This window comes from Acanthopagrus latus, chromosome 13 (assembly GCF_904848185.1).
Source record: "Acanthopagrus latus isolate v.2019 chromosome 13, fAcaLat1.1, whole genome shotgun sequence".
Lineage (NCBI taxonomy): Eukaryota > Metazoa > Chordata > Actinopteri > Spariformes > Sparidae > Acanthopagrus > Acanthopagrus latus.
Genome location: NC_051051.1, coordinates 2,349,079 through 2,363,772, shown reverse-complemented (window position 1 = coordinate 2,363,772; position 14,694 = coordinate 2,349,079). Strand labels below are relative to the sequence as shown.

General features: G+C 43.3%; 2 protein-coding genes across 7 annotated transcripts; one reads left to right on the top strand and one right to left on the bottom strand.

The window, feature by feature from the left end:
• Positions 1 to 32: 32 nt before the first annotated feature.
• Positions 33 to 6,474, bottom strand: LOC119030817 (ras and Rab interactor 1-like). Of its 4 annotated transcripts, none has more exons than XM_037118705.1 (8): positions 6,415 to 6,474; positions 4,487 to 4,728; positions 4,161 to 4,280; positions 3,872 to 4,075; positions 3,041 to 3,161; positions 2,600 to 2,672; positions 2,387 to 2,478; positions 33 to 1,622 (listed from the first exon to the last, which is right to left on the bottom strand). In XM_037118705.1, exons 3-8 carry the CDS (start codon positions 4,164 to 4,166, stop codon positions 505 to 507), a joined length of 1,614 nt encoding a protein of 537 aa, XP_036974600.1. In that variant the 5' UTR covers positions 4,167 to 4,280; positions 4,487 to 4,728; positions 6,415 to 6,474; the 3' UTR covers positions 33 to 504. The 4 variants fall into 4 exon arrangements, with proteins under 4 accessions (XP_036974600.1, XP_036974598.1, XP_036974599.1 ...); XM_037118703.1 differs by having other exon boundaries at positions 6,280 to 6,467; XM_037118704.1 differs by lacking the exon at positions 6,415 to 6,474 and having other exon boundaries at positions 4,487 to 5,071.
• rbm14a (RNA binding motif protein 14a) lies at positions 5,687 to 14,652 on the top strand. 3 transcript variants are annotated; one of them, XM_037118702.1, is made up of 9 exons: positions 5,688 to 5,861; positions 6,485 to 6,664; positions 7,770 to 7,954; positions 8,205 to 8,390; positions 8,497 to 8,597; positions 8,812 to 9,093; positions 9,176 to 9,399; positions 10,457 to 10,861; positions 13,771 to 14,652. In XM_037118702.1, exons 2-9 carry the CDS (start codon positions 6,504 to 6,506, stop codon positions 13,772 to 13,774), a joined length of 1,548 nt encoding a protein of 515 aa, XP_036974597.1. In that variant the 5' UTR covers positions 5,688 to 5,861; positions 6,485 to 6,503; the 3' UTR covers positions 13,775 to 14,652. The 3 variants fall into 3 exon arrangements, with proteins under 3 accessions (XP_036974595.1, XP_036974597.1, XP_036974594.1); XM_037118700.1 differs by having other exon boundaries at positions 5,687 to 5,861; positions 9,176 to 9,381; positions 10,457 to 14,652; XM_037118699.1 differs by having other exon boundaries at positions 10,457 to 14,652.
• The last annotated feature ends 42 nt before the right edge of the window (positions 14,653 to 14,694 follow it).

Genomic DNA, 14,694 nt, shown 5'->3' with positions numbered 1-14,694 from the left:
CAGAATCAAAGAAAATTTCATCTACAGTCAGATTGAGTTTCAGTATATTTTAATAACATAAGAACACAGGTACAAAAGCAGCTTTTAAGGGACAACGTGTAAGAATCTCAGTTAAAAACATTAAAAAATGACCTTTAAATAACAGTTTTGTCATTATGACATGTTTTGCTTTGCAGAGATATCTACTGATGTTAGCATGCTACTGGCTAGCCTCATCCTCATCAACACGAAAGCTGCACAGCTAAGTGAGCTAACGGTGGCTACAGCAGTTAGCAGCTACTCTGGTGATGTGAATTTGAATTTGAAAATATGACCAATACTTACAAAAATGTTGGCATTGGAATATAAAAGGTTACATTTGCAGTTAAAACACCATTAAAATCTTTGGTTTTGTTCAACTTGTTTAATTTAAAGCTTGTCTCTCTTCTAAAAACATCTTCTGACTCTCTGGGATGCTGTCATGAGATATCACAACATTCTGTTACAGTCTGTAATGTTTGATCGTTAGAGGCTCGTCCCGCTCACCTGTTCGACAGGTGAGTGCGGTGGAGTCTCTGCTGCCCCCTCCAGGCTGCAGAAGGAGCTGCAGCTGTCTGTGTCACTCAGAGTAGCAGCATTCATCCCTAACACCAAACCCTCCTCTTCCTCCTCCTCTTTCTGCTTTTTGCACAGTTCCTCATCAGTCTCATCATCATCATCCTTGTTTTCAGGCACACCTGCTCCCTCCTCCTCTGGTCTCTGCTGATCTGGTCTTGAAGGAGCAGCCGGTGTGTGATAGGCCTGCTCTGCCAGCGGGCAGAAGGATGGAGAGGTGAAGGGAGACAGAGAGAAGGGGGCCTTAGGAGAAGGAGACGGGGACTGATAAGGTGAGAGAGAGGGTGAGTTGCCGGGGGAGTTATGTGGAGAGAGGGACCGAGACACTTTGGGGAAAAGGGGAGGCGCCATGGGAGCTGCAGACGGGGCGAGGTAGGGAGGGAGTAAGGGAGGCTTGGAGAGGCTGATCATTGGAGAGGGCTGCATGTAGTCTGAGTCCTCTTGAAGATTCTCTGTTAGTGTTGGTAGCGGAGCTGTAGCCCGGTCCGTTTGGCCTGGTTCCACCTGATCCTGCATCTGACTGGGGGCGTCCTGGACTGTGGGATCCAGCTGACTGTCTTGTTGTGTCCGTTTGAGCGCTTTACATTTTCCTTTGGCTTTGGGCATCAGAGGTGGTGGAGGAGGAGGAGCAAGCGGGGGCGACAGCAGGGTCGACGACTCTGTGGAAATCCGAACTTTGAGGCTGCGTTTGAACATGCGCCTCCTGGACAGGGCGGTCTGGGACTGCAGGAAAAGGGGGTTGATGAAGCAGAGAGCGCCCATGCCGGAGCCACAGTCCAGCTCTCGGGGGCTGCGTGTCGTGATTGGGCAAAACTCGTGGAACAGGGTGGCATTGGGACCGGATCTTTGGGTGGCGCTGTCCGACTCAGGTGCTGAGTGGAGCAGGCTGTCTGAGTCGGGCTGCGGAGCTGAATCAGGCTGAGCTGCAGAGCTCGTCTGCGGAGCCGCCTTCTCCTCCTCCTCGTCCTCCTTCTGAGGCTTCGGTGCCTCTCGTGGCCCACGGACGTTTAGATGGGAACTCCAGAATTCTATAAAACAATACAGATGTTGTGATAAACGGTTCACAGCTGCAACCAACAATTATTTTAATCATCGAGTAATCTGCTGAGTATTTACTTGATTTCATATTGAAAAATATGAGAAACACTCCTCACAATTACCCAGAAACCAAAGTGGAGACTTTAAATTGCCTCTTTTGTCTAATAAACAGTTGAAAAACAAAACACTTATTTCTAACTTTAACCAAAGAAGAACAGGAAATCCTTACATTTCAAAGTGACTGAAACAATCCATCATCTGTCAAAATAATCAGTAACTAATTTCCTTTTAATTGATTTATGGATTGAATAGTTGTTGCAGATGTGGGTGGCAAAGATGACAAAAAATATTACTGCATTTCATACAAGATCAAAAATATTAACTCTTGAAAACAACATTCTAAAAATTGTCAATGTCATCCTTTCATGGAAAATATTTATTTTAACTATTACATGAAAACAAGTGACTTTTTTAGAATGTTATAAAAAGCAAGACTATATTCCATGGCATACATACTGTTGATTATATTATTATTCATAAGTAAACTTGTCTACTGCTTCTCCCTTTGATGGCCTGGAGGAATTAAATCCCTGCACACTCATTATCCAGTGTTTGTTTGTTACTCAGTAGCTGGGAGTTAATTACTGTGTTTAATATGCATGCGCCTTGTGTAAATAATTCCTTTAAGACACGTGTCTTTGAGGTCGAGGTTACAAAACCTGCTGTGAGGAAACAAGGCGAAGTCTTCACCGACCTATTCCCATGTGTGAGATGGACTCCAGCTCTTTGTGGGACGTCGCCTTCGCGATGGCTTCAGGAAGCTCCAGAGGGAACGGCAACACATCTCTGACACACAGTGACAATAAGAGACATTAACACCAACACTGTGGGTCAACACATGTTGATAGTGAAGGAGAAGAATGACCAAAATAGACTTGAGAGGAAAATAAGACCAGGAAGATTTTACCTGCTGACACAGTAGAAGGAAATAAGTCTTGGGAGATCTGGGAAGCTGATGGCTGAAGTCTCCAGAGACAGAGCTGTGGGCACAGGGAGGTCAGAGGGTGGTGACTCTGACTCTGACGTCTAAATACTCTGAACAGGATCTCTGAAAAGTTTGATTGATCTAAAAGCCAATCCTGTGGAAACACCTAGTGACACTTGTGTGTTAAAGATCCGTAGCGGTACATTTTATAAACTGTACACAAGCTTTACAATTGATTTCCTACATTCCAGCCACCCGTCGGTTACCAGTCGATTAACTTCAGCATCTAAATACACTTGCAGAGACTTGCAGAGACACCAGGAAGTTACTTCACGACATGGTTTGTAATTCTATAAACACACACAGGATCTTAATTTGGATGATGAGATGTGTGTAGACAGACGTGACTCGAACGCATCTTACTCTTGCTGGACTGCTCCTCCCTGATCCCAAACTGCTGGACGAACGACGGAACGCTGTCGTCCGCCAACCGGACGCACAGCACGTTCCTCTGGGATGTGCGAGACTTGCGCACCAGGAAGTTCTGCGGGTCAACACAGCTGATCACTGAGGGCACGTGTGAGTGTGTAGAACATGGACAGAGGTCTGTGTGTATGTGTGTTAAAGGGGAATTCTGTATTTTTAAACCTGGGCCCTATATTTACATGTTCGGCCCAGTAGCCCTGACACAGCTGTGAAGCTCCAAAAACCTGGTCCAAAACCAACGGTCCTGTACTAGCGGTGTAGACACAAATATTCCGGCTAACTGCGCAGCTAACTGAGCTATAAAGCTAACAGTAGCTACAGTCATAAACAGAAAGAAGTAACCAAAGTCGTAGTTTTAGCTCCTGTCTCTTTAAGGTAGCCAGTCTGCTCTGATTGGTCAGCTCACACACGCCTGACCCAGCACCGCTAACAACAGAGCAGCTGTGCTAAATGAATTCGTACGCCCCAAACTAGCCACTCGGCATAAATCATGCAAATGTGTGACATGGTGACACAGTGTGATGTCGAAAAGTCACAGGATTACAGGCGAGGCGTTTGAGGAGCAGTGTTTTCTGTGGGAGAGAGGAGCGTCTGTCGGTGCAACTTTTGACCTTTCTAACTTTCAAGATCTTTTACATGCACATTAACCTATTTAACTTTCACACAGTGAAAGAAAAAAAAAACATAAGAATTTATCTTAAGTTCACTGGAATTCCCCTTTAGCACAAATGCTGTGCGTTCTTGTGTTTGAGTGGATGTGGTTCTGACCCCGGGCGGCTCCCTCTGCAGAATGTGCAGCGCTGTGGCAGGATTGATTGACAGCTGAAGCCAGACAGGAACCGTGAGCAGGAGACGGTCCAGTACGCTGATGCTCCTCAGAGACCCCCGGCCCCTGTGGTGCCCCATGAGCTTGCGCTGCGAGGGCTGGCTGGGCTCGGGGAAGTCGTACAGTGGTTCTTCCTGCTGCGCCATCTACACACAAGAAATAAACCCACATGGTAATTAATTGTCCTGCAGCTGATCATGCAGACTGTTATTATCTGTCCCTGTGGCTCACATTCATCAGCAGGATGGGTGGGATGGCTTCACACCTGCGTAATAAATGTGCCTGGCTTGGGACAGCAAGTCCAGACTTGGTAAAGTGCAGCGGCTCAGACAGAGCTTAAATCAAACAGCACTGTGGGATGCAGACGTGTGAGACACAGACACACAGATGAGACAGAAGGCGACGTGTTAACTGTTAAAAATAAAGACAATTATAATTATATAGTTATTTCCTGATAGCCTGTTTAATAAATCTGTCTTTAGAGCTACCTGGGTCTGCAGCACACATTCCTGCACACCTTACAGCTGACTTTTCCTTCCTGCTGTACAGTCACCCACCTGGTCTGATCTACTGGATCCTGCGCGGTGCTTCCAACATTCCCGGACTTGCTGTTCACCTCTGCGGCCGGAACCTTCTTCCTCTTCTGTCCACCGACTCCACTTCACGGCGACATGTTCCTCAATCTCCCATTAACTTTTCCGCGATGTAAAGTCAACTTCTCCTCCACTCCGGCCTGTCACAACCTGTGCTCCGAGATCCAGAGAGGTCGCGCTCCTCTTTGGCTCCTCCCCCCTCCCACCTGGAACAGACACGTCACAGTCATGAGAGCGAGGCTCACGTGTCCCAGTGAATTATTACTGTGGTAATACTTTATTACACCCACAGCAAGACCGTCAGTATGCTAGTATGTATAATATTAGTAGCATAGGCTCATTGTATTTACATTAAATACTGTGCCACAATGTTTCCTGTACAAGTTTCAAAATAAAAGTAGGCTCCTAATATTGGTAATGTAACAGTATAACAACAAAGCTTAAAAGTTGCCCAACTTCTCCTTTAGCTTCTTTGGTGAATTATATGGAAGCACATTTTAGCCAGTAGAAGAAAAGAGTGTATGAAAACTATGAACTATGAAAATATTGCTATGATTATGAAAAGCAAAATTCTAGATAAAGTCATAATGATGAGATAAAAAATTGAGGTATTTTATATTTATCTCATAATAAATCATTATTTGAATTTTTATCTCGCCTTTGAATCTCACATTTTTTCCTTTTTATTTAATGATTTGATTTTTTAATATATTAATTTCGATTTTTTTTTGTTCCATCACACATACAAAAACAATTCTTATCTTTTTATGTCATGATTATAACCTTTAAATTAATAAATATCAGTGGGATTTTTTTTTAAATTTTAATTTCATTATTAATCAACGCGATGTTTTCATTATTTATTTATTTTAAACTGGTAGAAATGGCCCTTCCACATCATTGACTGAAAATAATTTCCAAAGAAGCTTGATTTATAACCAGTAATAATCTATTTAATACTCTTTGCTTACTTGTTTTATAACTCTTTATCTTATAATTGCGACTTGTTTTTTAATTTTGATTTTAATAGCCACTCAGTAAATCACTGTTGTTTTTAGGCCTTGTGAACATTATCAAGTGGATGACGTCATGCCCAACCCAGAAACATATAATATTAAACATTATTTATGATCTGATGAGTCATTCAGTTTGTAGCCTGCAGACCGAGAACCATTTGATGAGCCCGTGGTGTCAGGAACCATCTTGTGTGAGCCGCAACACAAACGTGATGGAATAACACGGGGACGGAGGAAACTGCGCCCCCATGGCGGCCACAGGCACCGAATGAAACCGGAGCCGGATGTGAGGTTTGAAATACAGCTCCACACGACCGCGTTGGGTAAGAAGCCTGTCTAGCTACTGTGCTGGTGTAATTTACGCTTTTCCTTCATCTTTCAATCAATTTAAAATGCCAAAGGATTTACGGCAGCTAATATACATAATAATAGCTCGTACAGGTGGCGGAGCGGTAGTTTAAGCGAACGTTTTGAGCCACTATGATGAAAACCAGTACGTTAGCTTTAGCTAGCTAGCATAGCTAGCGTTAGCCTCATCGGTAATGTTTGCGTTTTACAAAATGGCCAGTGGTATTAGTTTTAGCTCACTGTTGGTCGTGAAACTGAGCTTCCGTGTAACCATACAGCCATAATCATGTCACCGTGTATTCGTCGATCGGCAAGTAAACCGGCTGCCTCTAATTTAATTGGATACATTTTCGCCGCGAAAGTTAACGGTTTTATTAGCTTTGCTAATAATACCTAACTAGCTAATGGTCATTTCCCTTTCATCGAGTAGCCGTGAAATACATTGAATTCCTAACAGTAATTCCATTTGGTAAAAGCACTCCAGCTGAATTTGGTCAAAGCGTGAATGATCTGTTGAGATTCACTAACTAGCTAACAGTTAGCGTTAGCCCGGTTAGCGCTGTCCAACCTAACCAACGCCTCCTGTTGACTCTTGCAGATGCCTGGTTGATACAGAGATGAGCGGTGAGAACGTGAAGTTGTTTGTGGGGAACCTTCCTTTAGATGCAACTCACGACGAGCTAACCAAGCTCTTTGCTCCATATGGAGAGATCAACACCTGCTCTTTGCTCCGACAGTATGCCTTCGTTACACTGAAGGGAGAAGGGGCAGCAGACAGGTAATCCACTGTTCATTACCACTGTTTTACATTATGAATGAACTGCTGCTCTATAAATGTCTTTGCATATCATAGATATTACGTACGATGGGGCTTTGAAATGTTATCTGCAAATATCTTTTGACACACACACTTAAACAGGTAGTTTTGGGTACTTTTGTCCAGCAGGTACAACTATGAGTTGCGTTAGTTTCCTGAACTGGTTGGACCAGTTTGACATGAAAACCAGTCAACATTTCAGTGAAATGTGTCTCACAGCTGTTGATTCTCCTGTTGTTGTGTATTTAAATATGAGATAGAAGTTTAAACAACCTAAAGAAAATATTTGCACTGGTAACGTTCAGAATGAATACAAAAATACATACACTTGTTGTATTCTCTATTATTCTATATTATAGAAAACAAGGAGACTGAGGCCTGTTATTTGGGACAGATACTCATAAGTTTGTTGTGGAAATCTTGGTGATCAGAGTGTTGAGTGTTAGACCAATCAATAATGAAATAAACTTTTGTACAACTGTTCTTCGGTAGAAATTTGAGGTCCTTTTTACTTGAGTATTTTCATTTTTTTAGCTGATCACATATATAGTGAAACAAGGTAGAAATTACCTGATATGAGCTGATTATAAAGGCATTCTGTTATTAGTTTTATTAAACTTAAACTTATATTATATTTTAGGGGGGGGGATTATAATGCATAAAATAGAGATGATTTTTAATTAAAATTCTCAGTGATGTTCACTGCTTCAGTGCACTGTTGTAAGTTAGGGCAGTAAAGATTAATATAAAATATCCTGCGTCCATTTCATATCTTTTGTCACAAGCGTTTGACAACCAAATATGTGAGATCACTGCAAGAAATTTGCATATATTTCTGATATCAATTCAAATTTTTACTCCTTAATATTGGTATCCTCATTAACCCCCAAAAAAGGTATTGGTCATGCGTTATATATATTACCAGTATTTGACGAGACTCCAGCACCAATTCTGTGCCCTGAAACTCATCTTGAGATTTAGAGGGCAGCCCTATTTGTAATATTACTGTTAGCCTCATCTGCTGTACACCTGATGATGATAACAAAGATAATTCTTGCTCCAACAGGGCCATCCGGCATCTTGATGGCAAAGAGTACAGAGGCAGGCCCCTGGTGGTCGAGGAGTCCCGTGCACGTCCACCCAACTCCACTAAAGTGTTTGTGGGGAACCTCAGCGCCACATGTTCGGCAGATGACTTGCACGGGCTGTTCTCAACCTTTGGAAGAGTTTTAGACTGTGATAAAGTCAAAGGTGAGTTAGGAAGCCACTAACTGACCAGTCACCATGATGCGACAGAAATAGCAGTCAGATTTTAGATAAGAAGTTCTGCTTTGCATGTGAGATTAGTGTTGTAAAGTTTTCTGTGAGCCCTGTATTTAGACAGCTGGGTTTCTTTGAAATGTACAATGCCAAACAAAAAGTGACAATGTACAAATGGAATGTTTTCTTTTTATTCTGAAATCATGCCAACTAATCTCTCTGCTTCCTGTGCGATCTACAGCCAGATTATGCTCAAATGTTGGCTATGCATTTGTGCATATGGAGAGAAAGGAGGAGGCCATGGCAGCCATTGATGCACTTAACGGGACCATGTACAAGGGCCGCCAGTTGGCTGTCGAGCTGTCCAAAGCCCAACCTTTGATCAACCAGATTGCAACAGCTGGAAATTCAGGGGGTCTAGCAGCAGGTGGAGATTAAGGCTCAATTTGTTTGCAAGTGTTTTGCATGTAATTGAATGCATTAGGCAGCCTGTGCAAGTTCTCATTATGTTTTCTGCTCTCTTCTCCTTACAGGTGGTCTTCTTCCAAGACCACCCCCATCACTAGAGCATCACCAGAGCCAAGCAGCAGTGTTAGCAGCCGCTGCAGCAGCTGCAGCTGGACTACCCATCCAGGTGAGTTGAGCCTCTAACAGAGCATCGACCATCTTAGACGATCTGAGACAGCTGTGGAAAGGCAGTTGTTAGTTAGTCCATCTCCCCACTTTTTGTAAAAAATAAGATAAAAAATATTTTGAATACCCCTATGTATTCATCTCCATTATTATTGTGTAGATGAATTAAGTTTGGGTGTACTGAGAAAGTTTTTGTCTTTCATTTTTCTTTGCAGGTTCAACAAAGTGTCCATAATTCATTCTACAACACCACATCTTTTGACCCCACGTACGCTGCTCTTAAAGGCATCACAAGCGCTAAAGGTGCAGATGGGGTGATATACGGCGCCCTTGCCAGCCAGGTGTATGGATCTGTCGCTGACCAGGTGTACCAAGATATTGCCAATCATAGTTCTGCAGTAGCCGCCCCCGTTGAAGAAGTAGAGCCACAGACTGCACCAGATCCAACAACGCTTTTCGAGGCAGCAAGAGCCAAGTTCTTCCAGGAGGGACAGAAGGTCCTTTTTAAACATTTATTAGTTAATGTTCTCCATGAATGTTGTCGCTTTCATGTATTGACTGACATATCTTCACTTAAAGGTTCTGGCAGAACAGCAAGCAGGGAGAAAAGCAGCAGCTTCAGAGAACGAGCGGGACCGCAGCCCAATCCGAGGGAATCGAGCACCCCTCCTCCCCGACCCAGTTCCAGGTTCCTTCGCTCAGATACGACCCAAACGCCGCGCCCTGCTGCCGACACCACCTGGAGGACCTGAAGAGCCCCCAGCTGCAACCAGCGCTCCTGAAGGGTCAGATCCTGTTGCTAGGTACACTTATCACATGTGTTATAGGATGGAGGCAGATGGAAAAATAAACATATTAAAGCCCTATTCGCACGGGTCTTGTAAGACGAGGATAAGTTAGGCTAGGTTAATTTCTTTTACCCACTTTATGCATTTAAGCAAAAACACACAAAGCAGTAAGTAACAGATGCCTTGTAGCTGTTGTTGAATGTGACAACTTTTTTATTTCTCCTCTTTTAACTGTCCAAAGCAGTAATATATCTGATCCCACATCATAGTGTTGACTGCTGTACCTCATGTTAAGAGACAGGGTTATGTTCCATCCTTGTTTAGCAGTCTGACAACAGAAAACAGTTGGAAAAATGACTGCGAATAACTGACGCCACTTTTACACAGAAAATGTGTGTATATGTGGGTCTCTAAAACGCATGTGGAGCTGTTAATAATCAGCAATTAACTCCTTCGACATGGCCAGTGGACAAGTTTGCCTTTTCTGTTTCCCCCCCCCATGTACTCAGTCATCATCATGAGCGTGGCCGGAAAAAATGGGAAACAGTAGCAAGCAGCAGATCACATGCATCATCAGACTACATCTAAGTAGTCAAGTCAAGCTTGTTTTAGAAAGTATTAATCAAAACATTTATGAATTAGACACATCATGTTTTTTATGAAGCTGATGAGGGAAGTTGTTAAGGGTGGGAGGGAGTCATGTGGCTTCTTAGTGATGTCTGAGGGAGTTGCCCATGCACAAACCACACGGAAGCCACAAACAGTGGCTACTTCTGTCATATCCTTAACTTCAGTCTCTCTTTTAAACTCAGCGCTGACTGAACAATGTTCAGTGGATTTACTACTGACTACAAATTACGGACCTGACCATTATGTGAATAAAATCACAGATGATCTCCACAATTTTTGCTAATTGCTCGAGTAATACGAGGCCCGGGCTAATACGGCGCAAGTCTGCTTCCATTCGCACATATAATAACAATGATAATTTGTTAACATAGCACTGATCGAGCAATTATTACAAACTGCTTGACAACAACGTTAAACAATGGAAAAATGTGTTTCTGCTCAGGTCTTACTCAGAGTACTACCAGCAAATGCATCAGTATCAACAGTATCAACAGTACCAGCAACAGTACCAGTACCTCCAGTATGCCTACACCAATCCCCCTCCCCCTCCACCACCTCCTCCACCTCCACCGGCCACAACACAGGCACAGGCCTCCACCACAGCACCTGCGCCGCCGGGGACGTACTCAGCACCTCCATCCTATGCCGCATCAGGAGCCTACCCACCGCCGGGAACATATGACACTTCAGGAAGTTACGACTCCTCAACTGGGAGCTACAGCGCTTCATCTGGGAACTACGACACTTCGTCAGGAAGCTATGCCGCATCCGGAGGCTACGGCGCACCGGGAGCATATGATTCATCGGGAGCTTACACAGCAGCAGGAAGCTACTCCTCATCCACACCGTATGAGCAGACAGCCGCACACGGGCAACCCATGCCCCAGCGCAATGATTACCCTTACCACACGCCAGAACCCCCTTACCGATAGTCCCAACCCTAAACACTCCTTCCACACTGCAGACGTGTGTGTGTGTGCGTGTGTGTGTGTGTGCATGTGTATTTACATAAGGGACAGTTTAAAGAGGAAAATCAGAGAGGGAGCGATGTTGCAACTCGAGTGTGCTTTAAATCTGAAGCATCTCCCCTTTTCTCCATCGTATCCGAGTTTCTAACTAGCTTGCCTGTTAGTCGGTGGCGGTCGAGTGGATAATCAGTTAACGAGGCGTTTGGAGAAGCAGAGAGGGAGATATAAGTTGGACAGCTAATGTTGGAGTATCATCATTCATGTTCACAGATTCTGTTAAATGTTATAGAGGCACAGCGGGCTCCTGGTTGAAAGTTAAAGAAGCTGAAACGTTTCTTGGCACAGAGTCAGACTCGCTGGTGAAGCTTTTGTTTGAACTCGATCAAGGCCTTTAAATACTCTGCATAACGCGTACATACAGTACAAACTTCATGTCAAACTAATACAATAAACGGTTATATTCCTTCATTAACAGTGAACTGGCACCGCAGCAAAAAGAGAAAACTATCCATCTGGCAAATTGGCTCTATTTCTGGTTGGTTCAGTCTTGCAGTGTTTGAGATTCAGGTCAGATTAGACAAATTTTTTTCTTCCATGATTACAATTAAAAACAAAATGGATCCAACCACACACACACACCTGAGAACATGTTGTGTGGAGTATCTAACAGGCTGTTGTTTGGGTTCAGCTTCACTGACCCTTTCGTAACAACCTGTTCTTTTGCTGAATTTTAACACATGTTGACTAGAAAAGAAAGCAGAACTGATGTTAAATCGGGTTTGAGCGTCACATCGTCCGGTTCATTATGCCTCTCCTGGAGAACCTTTTTCTAAAGACTGAGGATGTAATTGACCAGACAGTCTTATGAATATGTTTCAGGCTGGATTCACTGAGCTGACAGGTTTAGTGCTTCTAAAGTGATTATACATGATCACTCTTAAGTGGTGTATAATTTTTGTCCCTCTCAAGTTTGGGTCACGGGAATCTTTGATCTGTAAAAGAAACCCTGAATAAATTGCAGGATAAGCGTGTCACTCAGATTATGTTGCAGCAGATTCTACCTGTTGGTTTTGAGATGTGAGGAATTAGCACAGGGTTCATTTGTAGTCCACACAGGCCTTCCTGTTCAATCCAGTTTGCTTAATTTATGATGGAAATTAGCAGTCTGTTGTTATACGTGCATTCCTGGAGGGATAGCTGAGTGTGAATTTTTGACATGACCTCGATAACGACAGAGTAGAAATACACTGCAGTCGTTCAAATGTTTCAGCCATTTAAATTTAGATAAATGACTGGGCTGTTGTCTCTGAGCAGTTTGCCATGATGTACCTTTGTTGTGTTTTCCTGCTCGGCTCTCTGTATGTCCGAAACACAAACACATGAAGACGGAACAAACAAATCCCGCTCTCAGGAGTTGAATGTGTCCTAGAGTTTTTGTTTTAAAGGTCGGCGTTTGCCTCTAAAACATTTGAATAGAAGTAATTCATCTCTTTCCAGTTCAGTTTTGTGTTCAGTTGCATCCTGTGTGAAACAGAAAAGTGAATGCATTCACTTCTTTCTTTAGTTTTGGGTGTTTCTCAGTTGAACCCAGGTTTTTGGAATATTTTCCCACTGAAGGAGAAGAGTTGCTTTTTTTTGTTGGTTTTGTACATATTTGCATTTATAAAAGCAAGAGGAATGGCAGCATTCAGCCAGTGATGTTAAAACAATCCGACAAATTCTACTTAGATTTCCTTTTGGTTTTTTTAGACATTTTCTATCGTTGGCTTTAATTCTGGTCCCGTCAGCTGCCGTCATCACCTCTGCTCTCATTGGAAACCTGAAAGTTGAGTTAGTTTTCATACCTGAAATTGTACAACTTGGTAACTCTTGTAAATACTAAAAGAAAAAACCAAACTTATTTTAAACTGAAAATGAAATGGCGACCAATATTTGGTTGAACGGGGAAAACATTGACTGTTAATACTAAGATGAATTGATTGTATTTCTTCCTTTAACGGTTTGAGATGGCAAGTAGGCGAGATGAAGTAGGACAGTTGTGTACCAGTGTGTATAACAATAAGAACAGGTGAGCCGTTTGTGTGGCAGTGGCTGGGAAGGATTACCATCATGCTTGTAGCATGTAGCGAGTGGTGGGTTGTACGAACTAAATGCGCTATGAAATCACATTTGAAGTGAAAGGTGAAGCATTTTTCCAGCGTTTCTGAGTGCAGAGCAAGTACAGGTTTATCTTTTCCTGACTGCGGTGCAGTGTGGTGTGTTGCTCTGTATTGTAGGGTTACTGACTGAGCGGATACCAGGTGACGGTGTAGGTGCTGCAGGTGAGCACGATGGTGGTTTCAGATACAGCAAAAGGCGGCAGATTTATCCCGAGCAGCAGTGAGAAGGGCCGACGACCTTTTCCTTTACCCTCGTCTGATCTCACCAGAAACACACACCTCATTTTTGACACAGGATCACTCTGCATTCATTCCACACCTATACAACCCCACACTGTATTTCAACTGGGTTCATTGCATTACTCAAGTAAAGCAGACTCGCAGGTGCAGATTATACTAACGCACACCTGATTCCACCTGTATTTTAATATCACTTGCAGTAGCTGTTCCGTTCGTGATTGTCACTCATTTCTTACTCGCCACCTCAGTTCGTAGTGCTTTTTGGTTAAGTGACACATAGCCTCTCAAAAATATCCACATTATTCCACCTTCTCCATGTGAACTGTTAGTTGCATGCCTTGTTGTTGCTGCTGCTCCAGCCACCTTCTTCCTCTTGCTGATTATTGCAGCTAGAGTGGGAGGGAGCCAAACTGAGCCCTTGCCCTGGACGTACGCCACACGCAGCTGTAGCGTGGGATGGGGAAAACAGCAGCGTTAGGCCTGAAAATGCTGTGGACGATGGGGTGTCCCCCCGCTAAGGTAAACACTCAGACCACACACTCCTGCCCCTCCCCGAAACACGCGTACACACTCTCAAACATACACACATTACTGATACACCTGTGTCCATACTTCCTATTCCTTACCTGTCTTCAGGGATTTTTCTTTGTAAGGATTTTTGGAGATGGATCCCTTGTCTCTCTTTTCTTCTTTTTTTTTTTTTTTTTTTTTTTTAACAGGAGATAACCTTTTTTCCTGCTTTGATTTTCCTGATCACATCCCTACATTTACCCCCCCAAGCATACTCTGCTCATACATTCCTGCTCCCAACATACTGACCGCTCACACACACAAGATTTGGAGGACACGTCCTTTAGTCTAAATCTGAACCCTTTCAGAAGCAGTCATGTTGTTGTTAGTACGTCTCGTACCTAACAGCCCGTCATTCAAGAGTACCAGGCAATCACAGCCAGAGCTGGACGTGGGACATTTAACGGGGATGGGTTGTTAGTTTTTGTAAATGCGCCCCTGGGGCCACTTCGGGGTTAAGTGCCTTGCTTAAGAGCACATCTCTAGGCCCTTCATTTCAGAGTTGAATAACACTGGCTCAGGATCGGTTGCTGGTTCAACGCTCGACTCCCCCTCTCCCCCAAAACAGCGATTTTTTTGATGCCACATTCAACTTGTATGAATGACAATGAACACAAATATCATTTTGTTTTAAATTACATTTTGTCCTATGTTCTTTGAAATGTTTAATTATCAATAAATGAATTTCAACTGAACTGTAACTTCTCTGTGTGAATATTTGTGAATAATATCTTCTCTTTGAG